General features: G+C 39.5%; 1 protein-coding gene across 1 annotated transcript in view; it reads left to right on the top strand.

Moving 5' to 3' along the window:
* Window positions 1-19,926, top strand: part of SPON1 (spondin 1) — a 185,442-nt gene extending 165,516 nt beyond the window's left edge. Inside the window, exons 8-16 of the mRNA XM_071559033.1 lie at window positions 9,017-9,218; window positions 10,591-10,731; window positions 11,071-11,146; window positions 11,575-11,757; window positions 12,099-12,269; window positions 12,381-12,548; window positions 13,400-13,564; window positions 14,835-15,098; window positions 15,867-19,926. Coding sequence (XP_071415134.1) covers window positions 9,017-9,218; window positions 10,591-10,731; window positions 11,071-11,146; window positions 11,575-11,757; window positions 12,099-12,269; window positions 12,381-12,548; window positions 13,400-13,564; window positions 14,835-15,098; window positions 15,867-16,030 — 1,534 coding nt within the window. The 3' untranslated portion in view covers window positions 16,031-19,926. The remainder of the gene's footprint in view (window positions 1-9,016; window positions 9,219-10,590; window positions 10,732-11,070; window positions 11,147-11,574; window positions 11,758-12,098; window positions 12,270-12,380; window positions 12,549-13,399; window positions 13,565-14,834; window positions 15,099-15,866) is intronic.
* The last annotated feature ends 1,711 nt before the right edge of the window (window positions 19,927-21,637 follow it).

Here is a 21,637-nt window from a genome sequence, read left to right as displayed (position 1 = left end):
GTAACAATTAATTCTTGCAGAACCTTCTAGGCATTCTATGGCACCTACTGCTGCAAAGAGATACACCAAGAAAAAATGAAAATATGATGCTCTGGTAGCTCTGGGCTTTTTAAGTGCAGCTTTTCATGGATGTGGATGTACTATTTGAGCCTGATATTTAAAAGGCATATTTACTAAAGTTGTTTTATGACATGCATCCCAGGAATGGAATATGATGATAGCCTGCAAAGATTTCTATTGCTTCCCCCCACTCCTAAGTATGGTGTCCTATAAAGTAGCTATTTTTATTCTTGTATGGCAACATTTTATTTAGATAGTGCTACTACAGACTGTGTCTTTTTATTTCTGTAAATCTCTGGAGGGTTTTTCTCCCCCAGGAATCCTTATCTCTCTTGTTATCTCCCACTGTCACATCGTGCTTTCTATTCTAAAATGGGGTAAAAGCCACTATCTGTCAATCCAGATGTAAATGAAGTTTCCTTCCACAAAATGACAGTATAGACTAGGAAACATTTTCAAAGTTTGGAGATTTGGTGTACAAAATGACAGGAATGAGAAGACCAGACAGAGTCTCTTGTTTCCATGGCAACACCATGGTGTGTCTAGCTCAGCTATTTTCTCCTTTTATGATTTTAGAGATAGCTGAGATTCATACAATGAAGTTTAATGTTGTCAGAAATAGAATTCTAACCCCCAGTTTAATCAGAAATAGTATTGCATAAAGGACAGTCCCAAACCTTTGCTGTGGTGTATCCTTCTTTCCTGCTGCCTCAGTTCTCCATGTGGTTGCTGCGTTCTGGACCCTCATGTGCCAGGTGATGCCCACCTGTGTGCCCCTGGAAGCCTCACAGGTGTGGCAGTGAACTCCTGACAGCTGGATGCAGGACAAATCATGCTGAAGGAACAGTTTAGCCACCAGCAGACCTCATCAAAATACTTGTTAAAAGGCTTTGACTTCAAAAGGAAAGCTTCATGTAATAATTGGGTCTAAGTCATAAATTTTCTGTTTCACCTTGGAAGCATAAAGTTTATCTAGTGTTTTTAGGGTTTCTTTAAATATAAATTCTAAATTTTATCCAAAAAGTAGAAATACTTGTTTCACCAAAAATACTACTTGAAGTCAGTATCAGACAAAACACATTTTAAAAAAATCCATATAAAATAAAAGGTATTTTTACCAGTTTTTATAATTCATCTAAATGTGAGATTGGGTGTGATTGAGCTCAAAATGCCTGTATATATTTCATAATTAATATAAATTGAGAGCTTTAACCATATGAATTTAAGGATGTAACAAGAATGAGCAAACCTAACAATATATGCTGCCCTTACAACATGGTTATTGTATTTTAATGTCTCTACAGAGCTCCATTTACATGGGAGAATAACAGTCTCGGTTTTTGCCCAGACAACAGGACAAAATACTGTTGAGTTGTGTATTAGCAGCTCCAGGCTGCAAAGTTCTCCCTCTCTTGGCATGCATTTCCATGCCATCATAAAGTAGCACGTTACCAAAGTACATTTATAGTTATAGACTTTATTAAGTGTTGACTGAAAAATCAACTAATCACAAAACTACATTATGCTTATAAAAAGAATTGTTTAAAGTGTTATATGTATTCTTGAGACCTAGGGAAACTTCATTGTCTGACAGATGGTCTGACACCCACGTTAAGAAATTCATAATTCAATCTCAAAAAAACCCCAAAGTAAGAACATATGTGTTTGCTGCAAAAGAAAAAAAATAATTATGGATCATTTTTTGTCAGAGCAAGCACATATGGCAGTTCCATTTTCTGTCACCATTTACTTTCCACTTAAAATTCAAATGCCACCAGACAAGGAAAAAGTTGAGTATTAACACTTAGAAAAGATTTGACTAAGAACAATCACTGCAAGAACTTTATACTAATTGTTCTTGGAAATTGATGGCCATCCAGTTAAATCAAACTTACTCATCCCATTCTATCCTTGCTTTTGTTTTCTGTACATGTTCCTCCCATTGGTAGTTACTGTTTTATGATTGTTTCCCAACCATCTGTTGTCTTTCCTCAAGCCAGTGTAATTTCCCTTTATAATTTTGTGAGTAATCAAGCAAGCATTATTTTCATGCAATTATAGGCCTACTTACTAATCCTGACTCCTCATTCTTGTGTAAATACTCACCAAGTAACTGGAACAACTTACCATTTAGATTTCTAGTGAACAGAAATCTATTTGCAAAATTTCACACATCCAATTGTTATCCCTTTGCATTGTTATTAATGCAATGATAATGAAACGTTTCCCCTTACTCACATCTCTGGATACCAAAAGGCAGATGTGAGATGGATAGAGATGCTGAACGAACTGGAAAGTGTATTATATTGGTAAAGGTGTTGAGCATCTTCAGAGATTGTACTGGGGCTGGAGAAACGTAAAGTGCAACTCCAGTCTTACGACATTTGCAAATTAAGTGGTTTGGAAAAGCAAGACTATACTATTTTAAATTTTTTGAAAGGATTTTAAAAGAGTATCTACTTTCTTTAGATATTCCAAAGAATAGCATCATGGTATGTTTTGTTAAAAGGAGATATTTGCTGCAATCTAATATTCAGAATAAATTAAATTGATAGGAAATTGGAGTTCATTGCTAACACAGCCTTATTCATAAGTCTACCCTGCTTATCTGATACTGTTAATGGGAGAGGAGAGGATCAGACATATGGCTGTGATTATGCTGGGTTGAAGTGATCTGTCACTGCTGTTGCTCAGGACAAACAGGGCATGGTTTGCAGATTGAAAGGTTGGAAAAGGAAACAGTTACAAAGCAACCGTGGTCTTACAACACCCATTAGGATTTCCTTTGTAAATACACCTGTAATTACTTTGGGCAGACAATTTGCAGCCCCAAACTCCTGGGTAGCCAAGAGGACAGGTTTCCTGGATCTGTCCAGTGATTCCTGAACCATGGTTTGATTTGAAACACCCACTAAGTTGATCCAAGGAGCGACACAGCAGGAGTCAATGTTGCCAGCACCACATGGGGTGGCCACACCTGAGGGGTTTGTGGCAATCTGCAAAGAACACACACAAAAGTCAGCACTTGCAGAAACTGCAATCCTAACTTGAGACAGCTGAGGTTTGTTTTTTCAGTGCAAAAAGCCTGTTCGTGTGTTAATCATAAAGGTGTATCCACTGATGAATGAAGGATTTGGATCAAATAGCTGATATGTTAATTAATTATCATGTACAGTAGCAATCCAGGCATGCTTTGATGACAATATCCAAATGTCTGAATGATGAATTGAACAAAGTCACAGAATCCCAGACTATTCTGAGTTGGAAAGGACCCACAAAGATCATTGAGTCCAACTCTAAAGTTCGTGGCCCATACAGGGGATTGAACCCATGACCTTGGCATTATTACCACCAAGTTTTAACCAACTGAGCTAATCTCAGGGTCCCTTCCTTTTGTAATGTTTTTTTTTTTTAATGCTCAGATTAATGCTATTTTAGAGCAACATTTGTTCTGAGTGGTTTAAATGTCAGTGGTAATGCCATGACTCCTGGTTCAATATGCAATAACATATCCTTTTAGCTGCTTGTAGGCAACATTCTCATTTTAAGAGCTGACACACAGCAAGGTAAGAGGTTGTTAGGCAGGCCTTTTTGTAGCCCAACAGCTAAATTTATAAGAAGTTTCATGGCTTTCTTCATTCTTTCATTATGACATAAAATAGCCAAACTCTTACTGTCACCTCCTGTGATTTGGTGCTCAGAGGCACAAAGAGTTTGGCATTAAAGTGCTTTTCAACTTTCTATTTGGATGTCAGTCAAATTTCATTGATTCAGTGTTCATGTTATTGTAGCTTTCCTTTCCCTGGCTCTTTTGGGACATGCACATGTTTGAATTATTCATTAGCTTAAGTGCTTACCTGCACTGCATTTAAGCAGAACTTAAGGATTCTCCCTCTCCTTCTGTACAACTCTGAAATTTTGCGTTTATGTTCAGGTTTTGATGCCTGTGCATAAAGTTTTGTTGTCCATGTAGTGGCACTAATTATTTTCCATCACTTCATAAATGACTTTCTTAATAATACATCATCTAAATATGCCACCTAATTTGTTCTGTTAGTTTCACACCTCTAAGAGAGTATTTTCTTCTTTCTTGTCTTGGGAGCTATTCCACTTTTCAGGATGTTGTCACCTCAAAGTTTATTCAATATCACAGGTGTTGTGTAGGTGCTGCTGGTGTAGGTAGGTGGTGCAGAGTTGGAAGTTCAAGGGTGTGAAGTGTGTTTATTTGTATCAACAGCAAAAGTACTAAAGATGAATAAATAAGAATGCTCATCCTGGAAAGTTTAGATGTAATGCAGTGTAAGTTTCTAAAAAGGAAGGATGCTGTTTTTGCTTACTAGGGATAGAATAGACAATTCATTTAGTATTTCCAAAAATATTCAGTTTTCATGGTCTTGTAATCAGCTGAACTATTAACTTAAAAAAGCAGTGTTTTCCCATCATCAGCACCACCTAGAACCAACACTAAACCAGTGGCCATGTGGTCCACAGTGCTTTCAACTACCTGCCACCTCCAACAGTCATCAGACTTAGACTGGTTTCTTTGCTGTTTCCACTTTTTTCTTCCTATCTGAAAAGGCTACTGTTCTATCCTGAGCACAAGTGGTATCACAACCTGGTATACTCAAATTACTCTGATATCTAGACTCTAATAATGGGTTTGGGATGGTTATACCTCAATACAGCTCCTTGAAAAAGTCTGCAGAGGTATAAGCTATTTCAAGCTACTTTACACTCCGTATAGTTATTCACTCCATGGAATAGTTCAGATTTTTTTTCCCCAGCAGAAAATCTGTAAGACTACCTGAATTAGAATTTAATTTCAGAAGGCAATCATAAAAATTAGTATTTTACACTCCCCTGTTCTCTCTAAAATGCCCACCTAATCACATCATTTTTTACCCATACCCAAAGTCAGAACATGGATTGTGGTGAAGCACTGCACAAGTTCAGAATTTCTGAAGATGTTTTGGACTGGTGGCTTTTCCTGCACTGCTGCAAGACAAACATGTAATACATTGGTTTACTTTGCTTGAAAAAATCATTTGCATTTGTGCTGCCACAGCTAAAATCATCTCTAGTAGCCAGGCTGGGGAGTTTGACAGCTAGCAAGAGAGTTTCTGTGCTCCACAGAACTTTGCAGTGGAAATATTGATGCTCTTCCTGTTCAAATTTGTCCTTTATAATCAACTTTTGTGTTGCTGGAAAATTCTTTATGCATGGGTGAGGCAAAGAGTTTACTTATATGAATAGAGTACATGTAGCACCCTGTTGCAAAATGCACATTGATTCCAGTGGAACAACTCAACCCTATAAATGGTATTATTTCTTGAGCTAGGTAGCATCCTAGGTAAAAAAAAAAGGCTCAGGTTGCCTTTTTCTTCTTCATATAGGCTAATCAAATATTAAACCAAAAGTAACCACAAAGCTTTATTCTACTAAACGTATTTTTTGTTATTTCTGTCCCATAACTCTACACAACCACCTTCTTTATGTGTGCTCTGTTACCTTTTTCAGGGACCTCATCAGAACACAACAATATTGACTCAACACTCAAAAATCTGTTTTGCAGAAAGTTGTGTTTTCTGTTAGTTTGTCAAAGGCTTTTTTAACCCCCACCCCCAGCAGTGATAGCAACTAGATTGTCACTTAGGGAGAAAACTTGTAAAGCAAAATGATTCTTGTGCTCTTTTAGCCTTAAAAAAGGAAAAAAACAAAACAAAAAACTAAACAAAACCCCACAACCCAAAACCCCACAAAACACACACACAAAAACAGGGGAGGAATAAAAGACCCATTTTCCTACACTGCTCAGTATATGACATCCTTATAGCTGGAGATGCTAATCATGCTAACAGAAAATAAAATAGAATAGAAATAAATGAAATGGAAAACATTAGGATGCAGGACACTGCCTAGGACTTTGCCTCACTCTGTACTATGTGACAGAAATTGCTAGCAGGCTGCTCAGGCTCACAGTGGAAAAGTACTGTCTGCTCCAGCCAGCAAAAGCAGGTCCCCCTGCCCTATGTGGCTCTCAAAGTTGTCATCTGGCACTTACCTAATGTTTAGAATTTGCTTTGCAACCTCCATTCGCCACTGGTTTTAAGCATATGTATGTGCAGGGGAAGGAAAAGGGACATACCTGTCTCTTACTGCAATTTTCCATCAGTTGTTTACCAACTTTAGGCTTTTCTGTGGCCTTTTCCAAACACGCTCAGCTTGCCATGAAAGAAGAACACTTCCTTAAATTGGATAACCTTTAAAGAGAGAAAGAAGATGATCCGCACTCCTATTTTATCCAATGTGTTGACAAAAAAAAATTTAAAAATTGGGTTTAACGTGTACTGAGCATGTTTTTACACTGCTTTCTTTCATGGAGTTCCATAGTGCAGTCTTAGGATGCTTGAGCCAGTTGTGTTGCTGAGGGACATGTGAAGGATTTAAGTTCCTGCCAACTTCATAAATCATCATTCATGTGGATACTGAAAACAGTTGAAATTTGCCAGATTAATAAAAGATAACCCAAACAAAATCCCCCCGAGTTCTCTGTTGTCTGTGCCTTTCTGTTTACTGATTCCCTTTAACATATCCAAAAGTTTGTAGGCAAAGGGTTGTCTCCTACTGAAGTGTTTCTTTACACAGTTTCAACATTGATATAGAATTTAAATACTCTTACAATTTAAATACACAAATAAATCATATTGATATCATGATTAATATTAATTTTCCTAACAAAGCATTCAAAGCCTTAACTGTATGTGCCTATCACAAGGCTAACAGGTGACAGAAGTTTTCCATCACTAGTGGCTAAAGTAGTCAAGTGACTCCCAACCTTCTGCCTCTAAATGGTACAACTGTGTCTTTCTTTCTTTGCACAGCCCTTGCTGACTATATCTCTGTTCTCCAAGGACCATATTAAACATACTCTCCATCTAAAGATCAGGCTCCCAAGCACAGATCCCTTTGTTATTTTTACAGTGTACTGCTCAGACTGTTGTTGTGCATTGTTTGAAATGTAAAATTTCTATAGGAAATTCTTAAAAGGCCTTCTAATGCAGTAAATCCTTTAGTTACTTGAAGTCAGCTAACAGGCTTTGTAAGACTAATCACTGCTGAGTGCTTGACAAACATATACAGAATACTGTATGCACAGAGTGAAGCTGATATCATCATTAATTATTTTATTACTTTACATTAGACAAACTGAAATCAGACTTCTAAGTCTCATGAAAAAAAAGTCATTTGCATTACATATTGGCAAAGGCAGAATTAATGGCATGAAATACTTAGCAAGTCTTCTGCTCTGTGTCCTTAATTCAATGTGAGATAATTCACACAGTAAGAAACAACTTCTAAAGATTCCAGAACAAAAGTGGCCAGGACATTTTACCCATTAGCAACTGCCTGTTTCTGAAACTTGCCTCTTGAAAGGGAACTGGATATGCTAAATTTCAGATATCTTACCTTTGAAACTGTGTGATCACTACTCAAAATCATTGTCCTTTAAGCCAGAAAAAATACACAAATAAAATACCACATTTTTACAGGTATACAAGCATTTATAGGAAGAATAAATTCCTTATGACTACATAGAACAGTGTAGGTGCACTATTATGTATGTGCATGGATTATTATGAGTACCTAACCAAAAAAGGAAAAATAAATAACACTGTAAAAATCCTTTACCTTTAAAATAAATGTGGTCTTTAGATGCTCTAAAACAGTGGAGTTTGGCACAAAATTAGAAAAAACACCCAAAGACTTGAATCTAGAATCATAGAATCGATTGGGTTGGAAAAGACCTCCGAGATCATCAAGTCCAACCCTTGGTCCAACTCCAGTCCCTTTACCAGATCATGGCACTCAGTGCCACGGCCAATTTCACCTTAAAAACCTCCAGGGATGGGGAATCCACCCCCTCTCTGGGCAGGCTGTTTCAATGCCTGATTACTCTCTCTGGAAAGAATTTTTTTCTGATCTCCAACTTAACTTTCCCCTGGCAGAGCTTGAGCCCGTGCCCCCTTGTCCTATTGCTGAGTGCCTGGGAGAAGAGACCAACCCCCACCTGGCCAGAACTTCCCTTCAGGGAGTTCTAGACAGTGCTGAGGTCACCTCTGAGCCTCCTCTACCTCAGTCCTGTAGCTGAAGAAAACTTGGGTTGACATCAGACCAGTATTTGGTAGGGCAGAATTACCAAACTAATATTTTAACTAATTCTGCATTTGTTGTTACTCGTGAGAAAAACGCCACAAAGAGGTGCAGCTCCTCATCCGTGAGCAGAAGCCTCCACCAGGGTTGGGTTTGTTGCCCTTTGCACAGGGCTGTGGTGTTGCTGCTCACATGGCAGAGCAGCGCGTGATTCAGCAGATTCTTGCCTGAGGGAATGGCTCTCAGAGGCTGCAGGAACAGAGGTGTTCTCACAGCCACTGGCAGAGACCTGCTGCAGCCTTGGCTGAACTCTCTAGGGCTGGCACTGGCCATTAATCTCTCACTTACATGAGCACTAAAGCTCTGTTAATGAGTGCTTTTCACACACCACACACACACAGAGTGCACTTCCAAGAACTTTTGGCATTAGAAGTTACATGATCTTTTGTGGGGGGTGAAAAGTATCCCAGCCATTAATGCCTCAGGGTATCTCTCTGATATTTTGGTTAATGTTTCTAAGTGTTGTGACGGATTTTTCAATATTATACCGCTAAGAACTAAGCTGCAGCTCTGTATTGCTACATCTCTTTCACCCCCTAAAGTGCAAATCTGGAATCATGCCAGAGCTTTATGGAGACTGGGACTGAGGAGTGCTGAGCAGCCCCTTGTCCCTGTCCTGCTCCCCCACGCCCATGAGCCAGTGTCTTACCAGGGTTCAGTATTTCCCAGTTTGAAGCACCAGTTTGAATTCCCTCCAGCAGCAAAGCTGGATGCAGTTATTAATGCTCTTTGCCCGGATTTGCAGGAGAGCTGCTCCCTCTGCTGAGTTCTCCGTGGATCGCCACCGGCACCTGATGTCCTTCCTCACCATGCTGGGCCCCAGCCCCGACTGGAACGTGGGGCTCTCAGCCGAGGACCTCTGCACCAAGGACTGTGGCTGGGTCCAGAGGGTCGTCCAGGATTTAATCCCTTGGGATGCCGGCACGGACAGCGGCGTTACCTATGAGGTACAGGGATTGTTTGTAATATATTCAAGGTATTACCTTAAAGCATTGAAGGATGAAAGCTCTTTAATCTATGGTGATGTCATATGGGCCTTTATACTACTCTAGGAAAAAATTTTCTTAGGATGAGTTAAAAGTCATTTAAACCAGTGTTAGCTACATATTCTGTCAGTCATTTTGTCTGAATGCCTTGAGTAATATTATTAATGGATAATATAACATTCACTTGGGATGTTATTACCACAGAATCATGAATGATGAGTAAGGCTGGAAGGAACCCCAGTGAGTCATCTGGTCCTATGTAAGCAGGCTCGTCCCAGAGTACATTTCCAAAGATTATGTGTGGTTCTTGAATATCTCCAAGGAGGGAGACTCTACCTTTCTTCGGGAGTCTTTTCCAGTGCTCAGTCACCTGCACAGCAAAGAATTTCTTACTCATGTTCAACTCTTATATTCACCTATGGAATAGCACATGGAGGACGTTTAAACCTAAGCATTTGGGTGTGCAGCCCCTTTGGTGCAGATCTGTGTGCCAGCAGCAGCCACATCAACTTGAGTTGAGAGTGTTTCAATCCAATGCCAACTGTTCTGTTTGGCACAGAAAACTATAACTATTCCTTACAGCAAGGACTGAAACTCAATTTCTCGTCACTGTGAGACTCTAAAATCATCTGTTTTCTCTGTCTCCATCACTCTCTCAGCCTAGGAAGAGATTCAGATCATCCTCAGGTAAAGTCCTGGTTTTGACCAAATGAGTTCTGTCAGTGAGCTGAACAGGTTAGGTGCCCATGGGTGACAGGTACCTACACTGTGTGTCTGTGCAGACAGAGGAAGTGAGACCAGATTAGTCACATCCTCAAACAGGACACATGTTCCTGTGTTGGATGACAAGAGATGGTTGTTTTTCCTTTTCAGACCCAGACTCTTTAGAACTTAAGGAATTTCTCCAGTTACAATACAGCCCTGGGGGCATATGGAATATCTTACTCTTTTATTAATGTAGTTATTTAACCACACAACAAGGCATGCATCTTATTGTGAACCCAGTTTCAGGCCTGAATCATGAAGTATTAGAGAAGTGCTTCCTGACAAAGCAAAACAAAAAAGAACACAACAAAAACCCAAAACCAAAACCCCAAAACCAACCAAACAAAAAAGACTAACAAAAACCAAACCAAACCAAACCAGAAAAACCTAACCAACCAAAAAAACCCTGCCATTAAGTATGAATATACCATTAAGTGTGAAAGCACGAAGTTCATCCTACATTGGAACAACATAATTTAGCATTTCAGAGAAGTTTTAATTTCTGCAGACTAATTGTATAATTAATTTTTAGTTTCTTTTTTAACAATCTTTTTCTCTCTAATTGCAGTCTCCTAATAAACCTACAGTGCCTCAGGAGAAGATCAGACCACTTACAAGCTTAGATCATCCCCAAAGTCCATTTTATGATCCAGAAGGAGGATCCATCAAGCTGGTAGCCAGAGTTGTCATTGAGAGAATTGCACGCAAGGTAGAATATACAGGTTAAATTCTCAAGCAAGCAAAACCCCCACCTCATAAACCAAAAAAAATCAATCATTCCTCCCCTTTCCCTCCAAATCTACATTACTTAACCTACTCACAACAAAGCTAATATCAGAAAAAACTAAAACTGTCTTAAGGTATTAGTTCTCCTACTTCTGATAATTATTGCACCTGCCTAATTGGGGATTTTCTTCAAGTATGCCTAAGAATTGGAGGAGACAAACATGCTGCAGATGCAGTAGTGTCTCACAGTATAGTGGTTTAGCCCCTCTCTCTGCATTCATGTATGAGTTTCCTGTATTCAATCTCCACTATCATTTTGCAGGGGGAGCAATGCAATATCGTTCCTGATAACATAGATGATATTGTGGCAGATCTAGCACCGGAGGAAAAAGAAGAAGGTACATTTTAAATTAGTTTGTGCAGTACTAATTTATATTTTGTTTCATTCTCCACTGTCATTTGTAGATAAGGAACAAAACAGACTCAGGAGCAAAAATTCTGCTTAGTGTCAAAAAGTGATTTAGTTTTTCATCTCTTATGCTGTCTACTATTAGCCTTCCCTTAATAGCAAAGAAATATATATACCTAGAAAATGAAAATAACAATACAGGTGATACAAGAGAGAAGCCTTTTAGGGTTCAAATAAAAATTTTTTTTAATGAAACTTGGCAATTGGTAATTTTTTTTTCATCTGGGCTAAAAAGGAGAAGATAGAATGCAGAAAGAAATTATGTATCCTATTAGAATCTAAAGTAATCATCAGCCAAGTAAAGGAGAGAAAATGGGAGACTATTTTTAACACTCACTGCCTTTCCTTACTTTTTAGATGATACCCCTGAGACCTGCATATATTCAAACTGGTCCCCATGGTCAGCCTGCAGCTCTTCTACTTGTGAAAAGGGGAAGAGGATGAGGCAGAGAATGCTTAAAGCTCAGTTGGACCTCAGTGTGCCCTGCCCAGACACCCAAGATTTTCAGCCATGCATGGGGCCAGGCTGCAGTGATGAAGGTAATCGGGAATGAAAGGTGGAGGGGAAGAACACCTTGTAGGGTTTTCTCTTCCTTTAAAGTTCTTAAGGCTGTTGGTTGCTGTAGTATCGCTTCAGTTATGGCAAATAGAGGATAATTGCTGAACAACCCAAACTGAAGCTGACTGTGGGCAATTCTGCATTTCAGCTGAGCCAGTGCATGAAGAACACAGACATATTAAAGGAAAGGAGTAAAGGAAGCAACAGAGGAAAGGACAGTGTGAAAGACAGTATAAAAGTAATGCTGCACACAAATGGGCAGCCACAGATTTATCAGCAATTCTGTCAATACTTGGAATTGAAATGGTTCTCTGTATTTTAGATGGTTCCACTTGCATGATGTCTGATTGGATTACATGGTCCCCCTGTAGTGTTTCCTGTGGAATGGGAACAAGATCTAGGGAGAGATATGTAAAACAGTTCCCTGAGGATGGCTCCATGTGCAAAGTGCCTACTGAAGAGACTGAGAAGTGTATTGTAAATGAGGAATGCTGTAAGTATTTTATTTGGCATTATAAAATCCAGCCAGTAACAGTAGCACTGCCCAAACCACTTTTTGTATGAGCTGTACTTATGAACAGTTTTCTCTGTCCACTTTGAATAGCTCCCAGCAGCTGCCTTGTCACAGAATGGGGAGAGTGGGATGAATGCAGTGCTAGCTGTGGCACAGGGATGAAGAGACGGCACAGGATGATCAAGATGACTCCTGCTGATGGATCCATGTGCAAGGCAGAAACCACAGAGGCAGAGAAATGCATGATGCCTGAATGCCGTGAGTGTCCAGGAGTGTATCTCCTCTGCTACAGAGGCCTCATTTCTGACACATTGTTCCAGCACATAAAGATCACAGCTAAACTGGAAGCAATGTCACTTTTTCTCATTCTCCTTAAAATTAGGTCTCTGGGAATGTGAATTAAGTACTGCATTCACCATTAGGATGAGAACATCAGTAAAAAAGTCCTCAGTGATACCCTGTTACTGTGTGACCCACACAGTGGTGTGTATATCAGCAAGCCATACTTAACCTGAAGGTATATTCAGTCATACAGCTAGAATAAAACAAATAAAACATTGCTCCCTCCCTTTAGTCTGTGAATAGTTCAGAATCGAGGTGCTCCTTGTGTGCAGTCAGCCAGTCTCACCCTTACTGTCATTAGTAATACTGTTTTTAATTCTTAAGAAATTTAAGGTTTTCATCAAAGATAGAGATAAGTTTAAGTTTAAAATATTTTTGGTAGATAAAATATGGAAGTTTCACACTTTAGACTAAATTAATTTGGCTTCCAGTCCTGTTCACTGTGCAACAAGCCAGGAGATTTTTTGTATGAGTTATGATTGAAACATAGCTTCTGAAAGTATTTATTCCTCAGATGCACTGGGACTCCGCAGATACAAATAAGCTATAGAAAATGATAGCAAAGATATTAAAATCAAGCAAACCTTTCAATTTAATATGGTGTTTTCTGAGCTTCTTCAGCAACATCATTTAGCTTGTGACAAGAAAGTATAATTGGCTGATGACAGATAAAACATAGTACATTTTCCACCTCTATTACTCTCAAAACTTATACCTTCATAATTTATTTATAGCAAGAATTCATTGCCTTTTTATTTTCATATCAGATACCATCCCCTGTCTGCTTTCTCCTTGGTCTGAATGGAGTGACTGTAGTGTGACATGTGGGAAGGGAATGAGAACCCGGCAAAGGATGCTGAAATCTGCGGCTGAGCTTGGGGACTGCAATGAGGAGCTGGAGCAGGCAGAGAAGTGCATGCTGCCCGAATGCCGTGAGTGGGGGAACTCCTGGGGAGAGGGGGCTCATTACAACTCTAACAACCTAGGGGCAAAACTCTATCATGGTTTGTTAGAATCATTTCCTAGATGGGAGGGATACCAACTGTGCATTGCTTAAGAAATTATTGTTGTTATTATTATTATTATTATAGATTTTCAGCAACTGAGAGCTGGAATATGAGCATGTTGTAAATTCAGCTTGTCTTAGCCCTATGCTGGTGATCAGTATTGCTGGGGGTGCACAGTTCTGCGTATTGAACACACTACAACATCAGACAACTGTTTGTGGGCTTCCCAATAGTAAAGAAGTCAGAATTATAACACCTATTTTTTACTCAAATGCAGAATGTGTGCTAGGAAGGAAGATAAGAAGAGTTAAAGTCAGGTGTGGGATTGATTCTTTTAGCTCACACCAAGAGCACAAAAGAGGCTTTCTGCATCTTTGATACATCTGTATCACTTTGCAACCTCCAATATCATCTGAGCCAGTGGAGGGTGTGGAGACAGCTGCAATGATTTGTTTTTTTACCTTACTCCATTAAAATCCCCCACTTCTTGGGTAGTGCAAATTTCTAGTTCCTTTTCAGTCCTTGTGAAGGGTGATAGCCGAAGGTGCTGCTGAATGAATGAGATATGATTGCCTTTAGCATCCTGTTGCCAGCTGGTTTATGAGGTTTTATCACAAATTCCATTATTTTTTACAGAAAGAGTTGGTTAAAAAGGCTTTTACACTGTAATTGCTCATTCAGCTTTTCTCAAATGATGTGAAATATCATTTTGATTATTATTCACTAGGGCTGTAAGTGTTAAGCAGTGCTGAAAGATGAAAACTTTTAAGATATAGTGGTATCAGTGAATATGGCTTTTTGCATAACACTGCCAGAAAGCAAGGCTTAGGTTTCAGAGGCTGCAAATTCTTTTTAAATATAACTCAATTTTCAACAGCTTTTCATTACAAAACAGACATATGGGTGAGAAAATTGAAGAAGGCACAGGAGAATTATTTATATGTTCTTTGTAATTTTAGTGCTCTGCCAGCACCACTCTTGAAGAAGAAACTGAAGAAAGTGTCAAATAATAACTCTGCTAGGAATGGACTTAGAAAATTTTGATGTGCAGCCTCAAAACATTTGCTGAGAAGACTGGAGGCTTAAGTTGTGTTTGTGTATTTAGGGTGTAAAAACTCATCAGGCACATCTCTTTGTTACTCGACCTTATGTTTAAATTTCAAGGCTTTTGTGACATGTTTGTTATTCCTCGCAGCCATCGACTGTGAACTGACAGAGTGGTCCCAGTGGTCCGAGTGCAATACCTCGTGTGGGAAGGGCCATATGATCAGGACAAGAATGATTAAAATCGAGCCCCAGTTTGGGGGAACAGCGTGCCCAGAGACCGTGCAACGCTCCAAGTGCCGAGTCAGGAAATGCCTGCGAGGTGCAGGGATGGAGAAACGGCGCTGGAAAGAGGCGCGGGAGAAACGGAGGAGCGAACAAGCGAAAAAGAACATAGATAGTGAGCAATATCCAGGTGAGTGGGAAACCCTTCCCAGTGTGCTCAGGGCTCTTTGTCCATTCTGCATGGCAGAAGTCTGTGAGCAGTTTCTCTGCATGCTGCAAGAACAGCTCCAGCATTTAAGCCTAGGGAGAGTTTTAGCAATAAAATAGCCCCTTTCAGTGTTTGTCTGTTACCAAACACCTGTGCAATAGTGTTAAAGTGTGACATAAGTCCATCCTGGAGAAAGGCTCATATCTGACCATGTCCCATCACCAAAAATAATGTTTTAGCTACTCCACACAAAAGTATGGAATGTGAAAAATTATAAAATTTAGACCTGGCAAACGGTTGCAGTTTCTGCAGATCTGGGTGATACTCTTTACATCCAGTTGCCATTAACTTGAAAAATATTTGTTCCTGAATCCAGTGCTGAATTCCCAAACTGAATTGATTTCCACCTCAATAATCTGATTCAGACTCAGACTGCTCCAAGAGATCTGCTCGTGCTGCTTTTTCAGTAGGGGACAATATTATCAAGCACTGATTCCTCAAATCAACAGAACATAATACCTTGTGCTGTAGTTTACATTATCTGGATAGGAGTTGCTGCTAAGTTGTTGTTCATGCTTGTCTGACATCTAACAATTTGCTAGTTTTATTCATCTTTTATAATGTAGATAATTTAGACAGTAAATTTCTTTTTTAATACTTTTTCCCCCAATGTTTAACAAATTCACCTTGATTATACTGAACAGGTGGTTCTACTACTAAAAAAATTAATCCAATCACTTACTTTTTCAGTTTGTAGGCTGAAACCATGGACTGCTTGGACAGAATGTTCTACACTCTGTGGAGGTGGAATTCAGGAACGCTACATGATGGTAAAGAAGAGGTCCAAAAGCACTCAGTTTACTAGTTGCAAAGACAAAAAGGAGCTAAGAGCATGTAATGTTCATCCTTGTTAACAAAACACAAGGTTCCAAGTGATGCACTCTGAGCTAAATGGAAAGTCAACCTTGGTTTGGTTTTTAAACAACAACAAAAAAATTATAAAGTGTATATTAGTTTTCATTTTTTTCAGTGTGGTTTCCTTTTTAGTCTTGCTGGTGCAAGAAAAATATTTTATAAATGTCTCCTCACAGATTTATGCTGAGAGTACATCTTGGGTACTCCAGCCAGCCCTTAATGCATAAAAAGAATAAGTCATCATGAGTTATTTAACTAAAATACAGACATATCTGTGGACATGGAATAGCCATATAGAAATACTACTTGTAAAGACATGGGATGCATGCATATTAACATAACTAAGTTAAAGTGACACGTTTCGTGTGAGGGAGGATTTCTCTCTTGATTTGATTTTGAAAATCCAAAGCAGTGCCTACATGATTACACAACTATGCCAAGGAGTAATTTCAGTAATGCTGGTTCAGTAATATTAAAGGTGCATGTCTATCTTTTTACACTATTGGGTTAAACTGATACTTATAATAATAATAATAGTAATAATACTACCAATCCTACATACTTTTCATCATATGGATGCTGTGGTCCATGCAAAAATGGTCTTTGTTTCTTTAAAACTTCAAAAGGAAACAATTTGTGCAGCTCAGTAGTGATGTCTGACCATTACACAGTCACAGGCAAACAGCACACAAAGAAATGTGTGAAGGTCATAATATATTTAGATTCCATACTCCTGTTCTGGGTCTATCCACTGCCTCTCAAAATGGATAGAGAACTACTAGAAATTGGTCCAGAGAGGTGCAACAGCTGTGTCACAGAAAGTGTTCCACATCAGAGTCACTAAAACATTAGATTCAGTTCCATGAGGATGTTAATCACAGGTGAAGAGATTTGAAATAAACAAAAGATGGTAGAGAAAGGGTAAGGCAGGTTCTCCTGCATCCCTTACAACAAACAAAGTGGAGAGAGCCTCTGAAATGAAACAATGACAGCCTCTTAAAAAGGTAGTTACAGCTTGACACAAGAATACATTTGCAGCAGTGTAATTTAGCAGTTTTTTTACTCAGAGTATAGAATAATCTAAAAATTGCTAAATCTGTGAGGGTTACCCAACTGCAGGTGTACTAGCCAGGTAATGCTCTCCCTGACCACTTGAGTCATCCACAAGATGCCTGAGATGAGAAAATACCTCCTCACCATTCTAATTGCTATTTTCTACCATCTCCTGCAGAATTTAGCTCTTGTCCCTATGTGTAATCAGGTGTAATCAGCAAGACCCTTGGGCTTCACTCATTATTGGAATACAATATTGTCCTGTAAGTTTAACAATAAAACATTAAAGATAAGAGGTTAAGGTTATGGGTTATCTTTGCATCCAGGAACGGCAGCATCCACCTATGTCTCTACAGAAGTAATAACAATGCACTGAAAATAAAGACTTCATGTTGAACTCTTGAAACAAGCTTGAGAGAAATGAGTGGAGAAAAATTTATTTTATAGTCTCTTTAAACCAGCCTTAAGTAATTTACTCACTTCTTTAACACTTGATCATGACCCTGAGAACCTGACACCTGGGTTTTAAGTGTTCCTGTTTGCACCACAACCCACTGAGGGTTCAGCTCCACCACCCACACCCCCTGGGGATCCTCTTGCTGCCCCCTGTACCTGAACAGGACACACCCAGATGGGCTGGTGGCATTACACTGTGGGGTTTTCATCATCATTTCCCCACTGAACACTGCAAGGGTTGCTCAGGACTTCTACAGCTGCTGCATCCCACCCCCTCCATGTATTGTACTGCTTCTTGGAGATTTGGAATGAAGGAAGGGCCAGGAAAATAATGGAACCAACCACAGTGTTAATTAAGTCTCTCCTTCTGCTGCTAAAGTAAATGGGTGCAAGCCCACAGTCAACCAAACCAGGAGAAAAAAAGAATACAACAAGGTTTAATGCTAAAACCAAACAATTTACGTTTTGCACAGCTTGGCTCACTTTATAATACTAATTCAGATAGTTTGCCTTCTTGGGCCTCTTCAACAATTCTGCAGTTAAGTCTCTCTAGCACTGCCATTACAGCATAGCAGCCAGTCCAGCACTCACTAATGCATTTATGACCTCACCTTGCACATCACCCTTTTATGACCTAAACAAAAATCCAGTGGAGTGATATAGACACTGGAGGAGTGACCAGTTGAGCATATTTTGGGTGAAGAATCAGCTGCAGAGAAGGGCTACAGTGATCAGTGTCAGGGCAGAGCTACATCTGCCATCCAGACCCATACCCCGCCTGCCCCGTGAGCTGCTCTGGCAGAGCCTGTCCCAGCTGAGCCATTCACTCAGAAAAGTAATCCTTGACCATAACATATGTGACAGAGCAGTTTTGAAGGTTTGGGTCTGAGAGAGCCTGGGGCAGAGGGACCAGAAGAAGAAAGTTTCTCCTGAATGGAAAAAAACCTGTTGTGAGTTCATGAACCATATTTTATCTCATCAACCCTTTTCACTTGTAAAGCTGTTCTTGAAAAACTACACCTGTTTTGGCAAATAATCGATTAAAACCAATGTTGTATTTTCATTTTCACATTTTTTTCCAGTTCACCAAGGTGTTTTGTCCATTTAATACTCCCTTTGCCAAAGGCTACATGGTCCAAATACCTCTATAGGTATGTAGGAAACATACAGTATCTTTCTGAATGTGCGAACAAAACTGTCCATTAAAACAATCTGGCATTCCTTACTCTGTAGTTCTCACTAATTTGATTTTCCATATGTCTTTTTTTTCCCTCCCAGAAGGCTATTCAGTGTGAGTTCCAGTCATTTCTCTTAGGCTCATAAAAGTTATGAACATTGGAAATGTTTTTTTCCCAGCTTGTTAGGATATAAAATGACAAAGTAGATTGCACCAGGTCAAAAATGTGTGATCATTCCTGCTTAGGTTCAGCTTTTGACACTGTTTTTTTCTGTTGAAACATTTTACAAATCACTTGTCTTTCTTCTAACTTGATACAAGAGAAATATTTAAGCTTGTTACATTTTGTAAAAAAAAGAAACAGAAACAAAAACAAATGAAGAAAAAATAAGGTTGATTTTCTATTCAGAAAAAAAAGCTCTGAAATACAACATGTAGAAGTCTTGCATTGTTACTGTAAACTTTCTAGTAGTGTAATAGCCACTGATTATCAGTCAATAAAAATAAGAACTGTTATTGTTCTGATGTCCTGAATAAACCTGCTGAACTGAAAGCACAGATGTCACTCCAGTTTTGTAGACCTCAACTACCAGATCTAAGCATTGTGTGTATGTTTTTTTTCTAATATACAACCTGTAGAAGCTTTACACATAATAAAAAAGAAAAGTTAGGGGCTTAGCAAATGTACACTAGGACTCTGTGTGGCATACAAGTTAAACAAAGTTTTGTTTCATTGCAATTTTAGATTTCCTTCATTGTTTTTGTTTGCTGTGGAATTATGAAAAAGTTACCATGAACATTTCTTACCAAAGTCCTGTGTAGATGTTTTGTAGCTGTCTGGCTAACACATCATTATTATTATTATTATTATTTTGGAATAAAGACATCTTTACTATGAATTTTACACTTGTATCAGGTTCTATTCAACTAACACAACCACATACACCAAAAATACTTAATACGAGGAGTCATGTTCTTATTTACATTTTACTCCTGTTCAAGGTAATGGAATATTGGGAGTAAGTGAATTTTACTAGAACCAATCATTCTTTCTACTTGGAAGTTGTTTGCATCAAGGTCTTTGTCAAATGGTTTGTTGCTCTCTAGAAATCACGGGGTAACCTAAGAACATTACATTAATTACCATGTATTACTTTCATGTGGGTTTTGCTGCTGATGTTGATTTTTTAATAAAAGAGAAACTATTAAAAGGAACACATTTTAAAGCCTGTTGATACATGAAAGGGAAAATTGTTAAAAATGAACTTTCAAAAAGTCTGAAATTCTGTGACATTTAGCAAGCAACCAAAAGAAAGAGCAAAAACAGAATTAAAACAAAATGGGATGTAGTGGCTGCAGCAGCAAGGCCCAGCACAGCAGGACAGTAGCAGTGTGTCCTGTCTCTACTGCAGACATGATGCTGAGAAACTCCTCTTACTCTACTGTATTTATATCTCAGTTTGACATCATCTGGTATGAAATATCTCTTTGGTTGCTCCCATCAGGCGATGCTTGTCCCCTCTAATCTATGTCAGATTATCAGGGTTTACCAAAACCGAGGCCTGGCTAAACCCACCACACCTGCACAGAGTGCCCCTGGACACGGCCCCACTCCAGCCCTCCCTCCCACGCCCCCTCACCTGGGCTGAACTGGAGCACGTGGCTCTTGGGGCGCTAATCGAGCCCAGCCCACGCAGAGCTGTCACGGGTGTGCAGCGCACTCGGGACAGCCTGTCCTGCTCCCCTGCCACCACCCTGACGGGCAGCACCGCAACCCCCTCGGGGCCCCGGCGGCTCCCGCAGCTGGGACGGCTTCCTCCTACTCCATGGTGGGGGCCGAAGGGAGAGCAGGGAACAAAGGACCCTGAGATCAGCTCAGCTGGTTAAAACTTGGGTGTAATAATGCCAAGGTCATGGGTTCAATCCCCTATGTGGGCCACTGACTTAAGAGTTGGACTCAATGATCCTTGTGGGTCCCTTCCAAAGAATGCCAGAAAGACAGGTAGCTCCATTCCTTTTAGGTCTCTTGAGTTGCATGTACTTAACTGCTTCCCTTATTTTCTCTGAAAACTTGTGTCATTTTAGTTGAGTCCATTTGTTGAGGTGTTTCTGGCATCACTGAGGTGAGTGTGAGAGGCTTTGGAATGCAGCAAACGGATGCCTGGGATCCCTGGTGGTACATGTGGGATGTGTGAACAGAAGGATCACCTCATTCCCCACAGCTCAGTTTTGGTTGCTGATTTGGCACCTGAGAAAGTCAGGTCTTAACTTTTAACCTGAATGCCTTACACAGGAAAAGAAAAGGTACCTAGAAAGTGGGAATATCCCCAATACCTGTTGGTGCTAAAAGGGAAAGCCTGGGGTAGATTCAATCCTTCTGTGAGATCCTAAGCTTGGTTTTTGTAGTAGGTACCATTGGGCCTGGCTGGGATTCTGTGTGCTTGTGGTGACCATCCTAAGAGCTGACAGTTATGACTTGGTGAACTGTCTTCTCTTCAGACATTTACAGATAATCCTGGCCAAATCTGCTATACTGGAAGGGATCAATTTTAAAAAGGAACACCTGTGGCATAGGGACAAAGTTCCCTTAACTTACAACATACAGCTCTGTTTTGGTAACATTGCTTATTTTTTGAGTGTTGCAGTGCCATAACCTCTAAGTCATTGAGAATAGTTCTGTAGAAAGTAGTGTCTAAAATGCACAATGGAAATTGGTAACACTGATTGCAAAGTTGGTGTGAATTTCCCCTGCATACATACATACTTATGGTATATAGTGTGTACATACTAATACAATTGTTTTATGGTTTGTTTTGTTTGTTTTTAATTAGGAAGCAGAATACTAACTACTAGGGGTGAAACCTTTACCAATAAATTGAAATACACTTAAAAATCTCTCGCTACCAAGCGCAAGGCTTAA

The sequence above is a fragment of the Pithys albifrons genome, chromosome 6, assembly GCF_047495875.1.
Source record: "Pithys albifrons albifrons isolate INPA30051 chromosome 6, PitAlb_v1, whole genome shotgun sequence".
Taxonomy (NCBI): Eukaryota; Metazoa; Chordata; class Aves; order Passeriformes; family Thamnophilidae; genus Pithys; species Pithys albifrons.
This window is presented reverse-complemented; position numbering and strand designations above follow the sequence as displayed.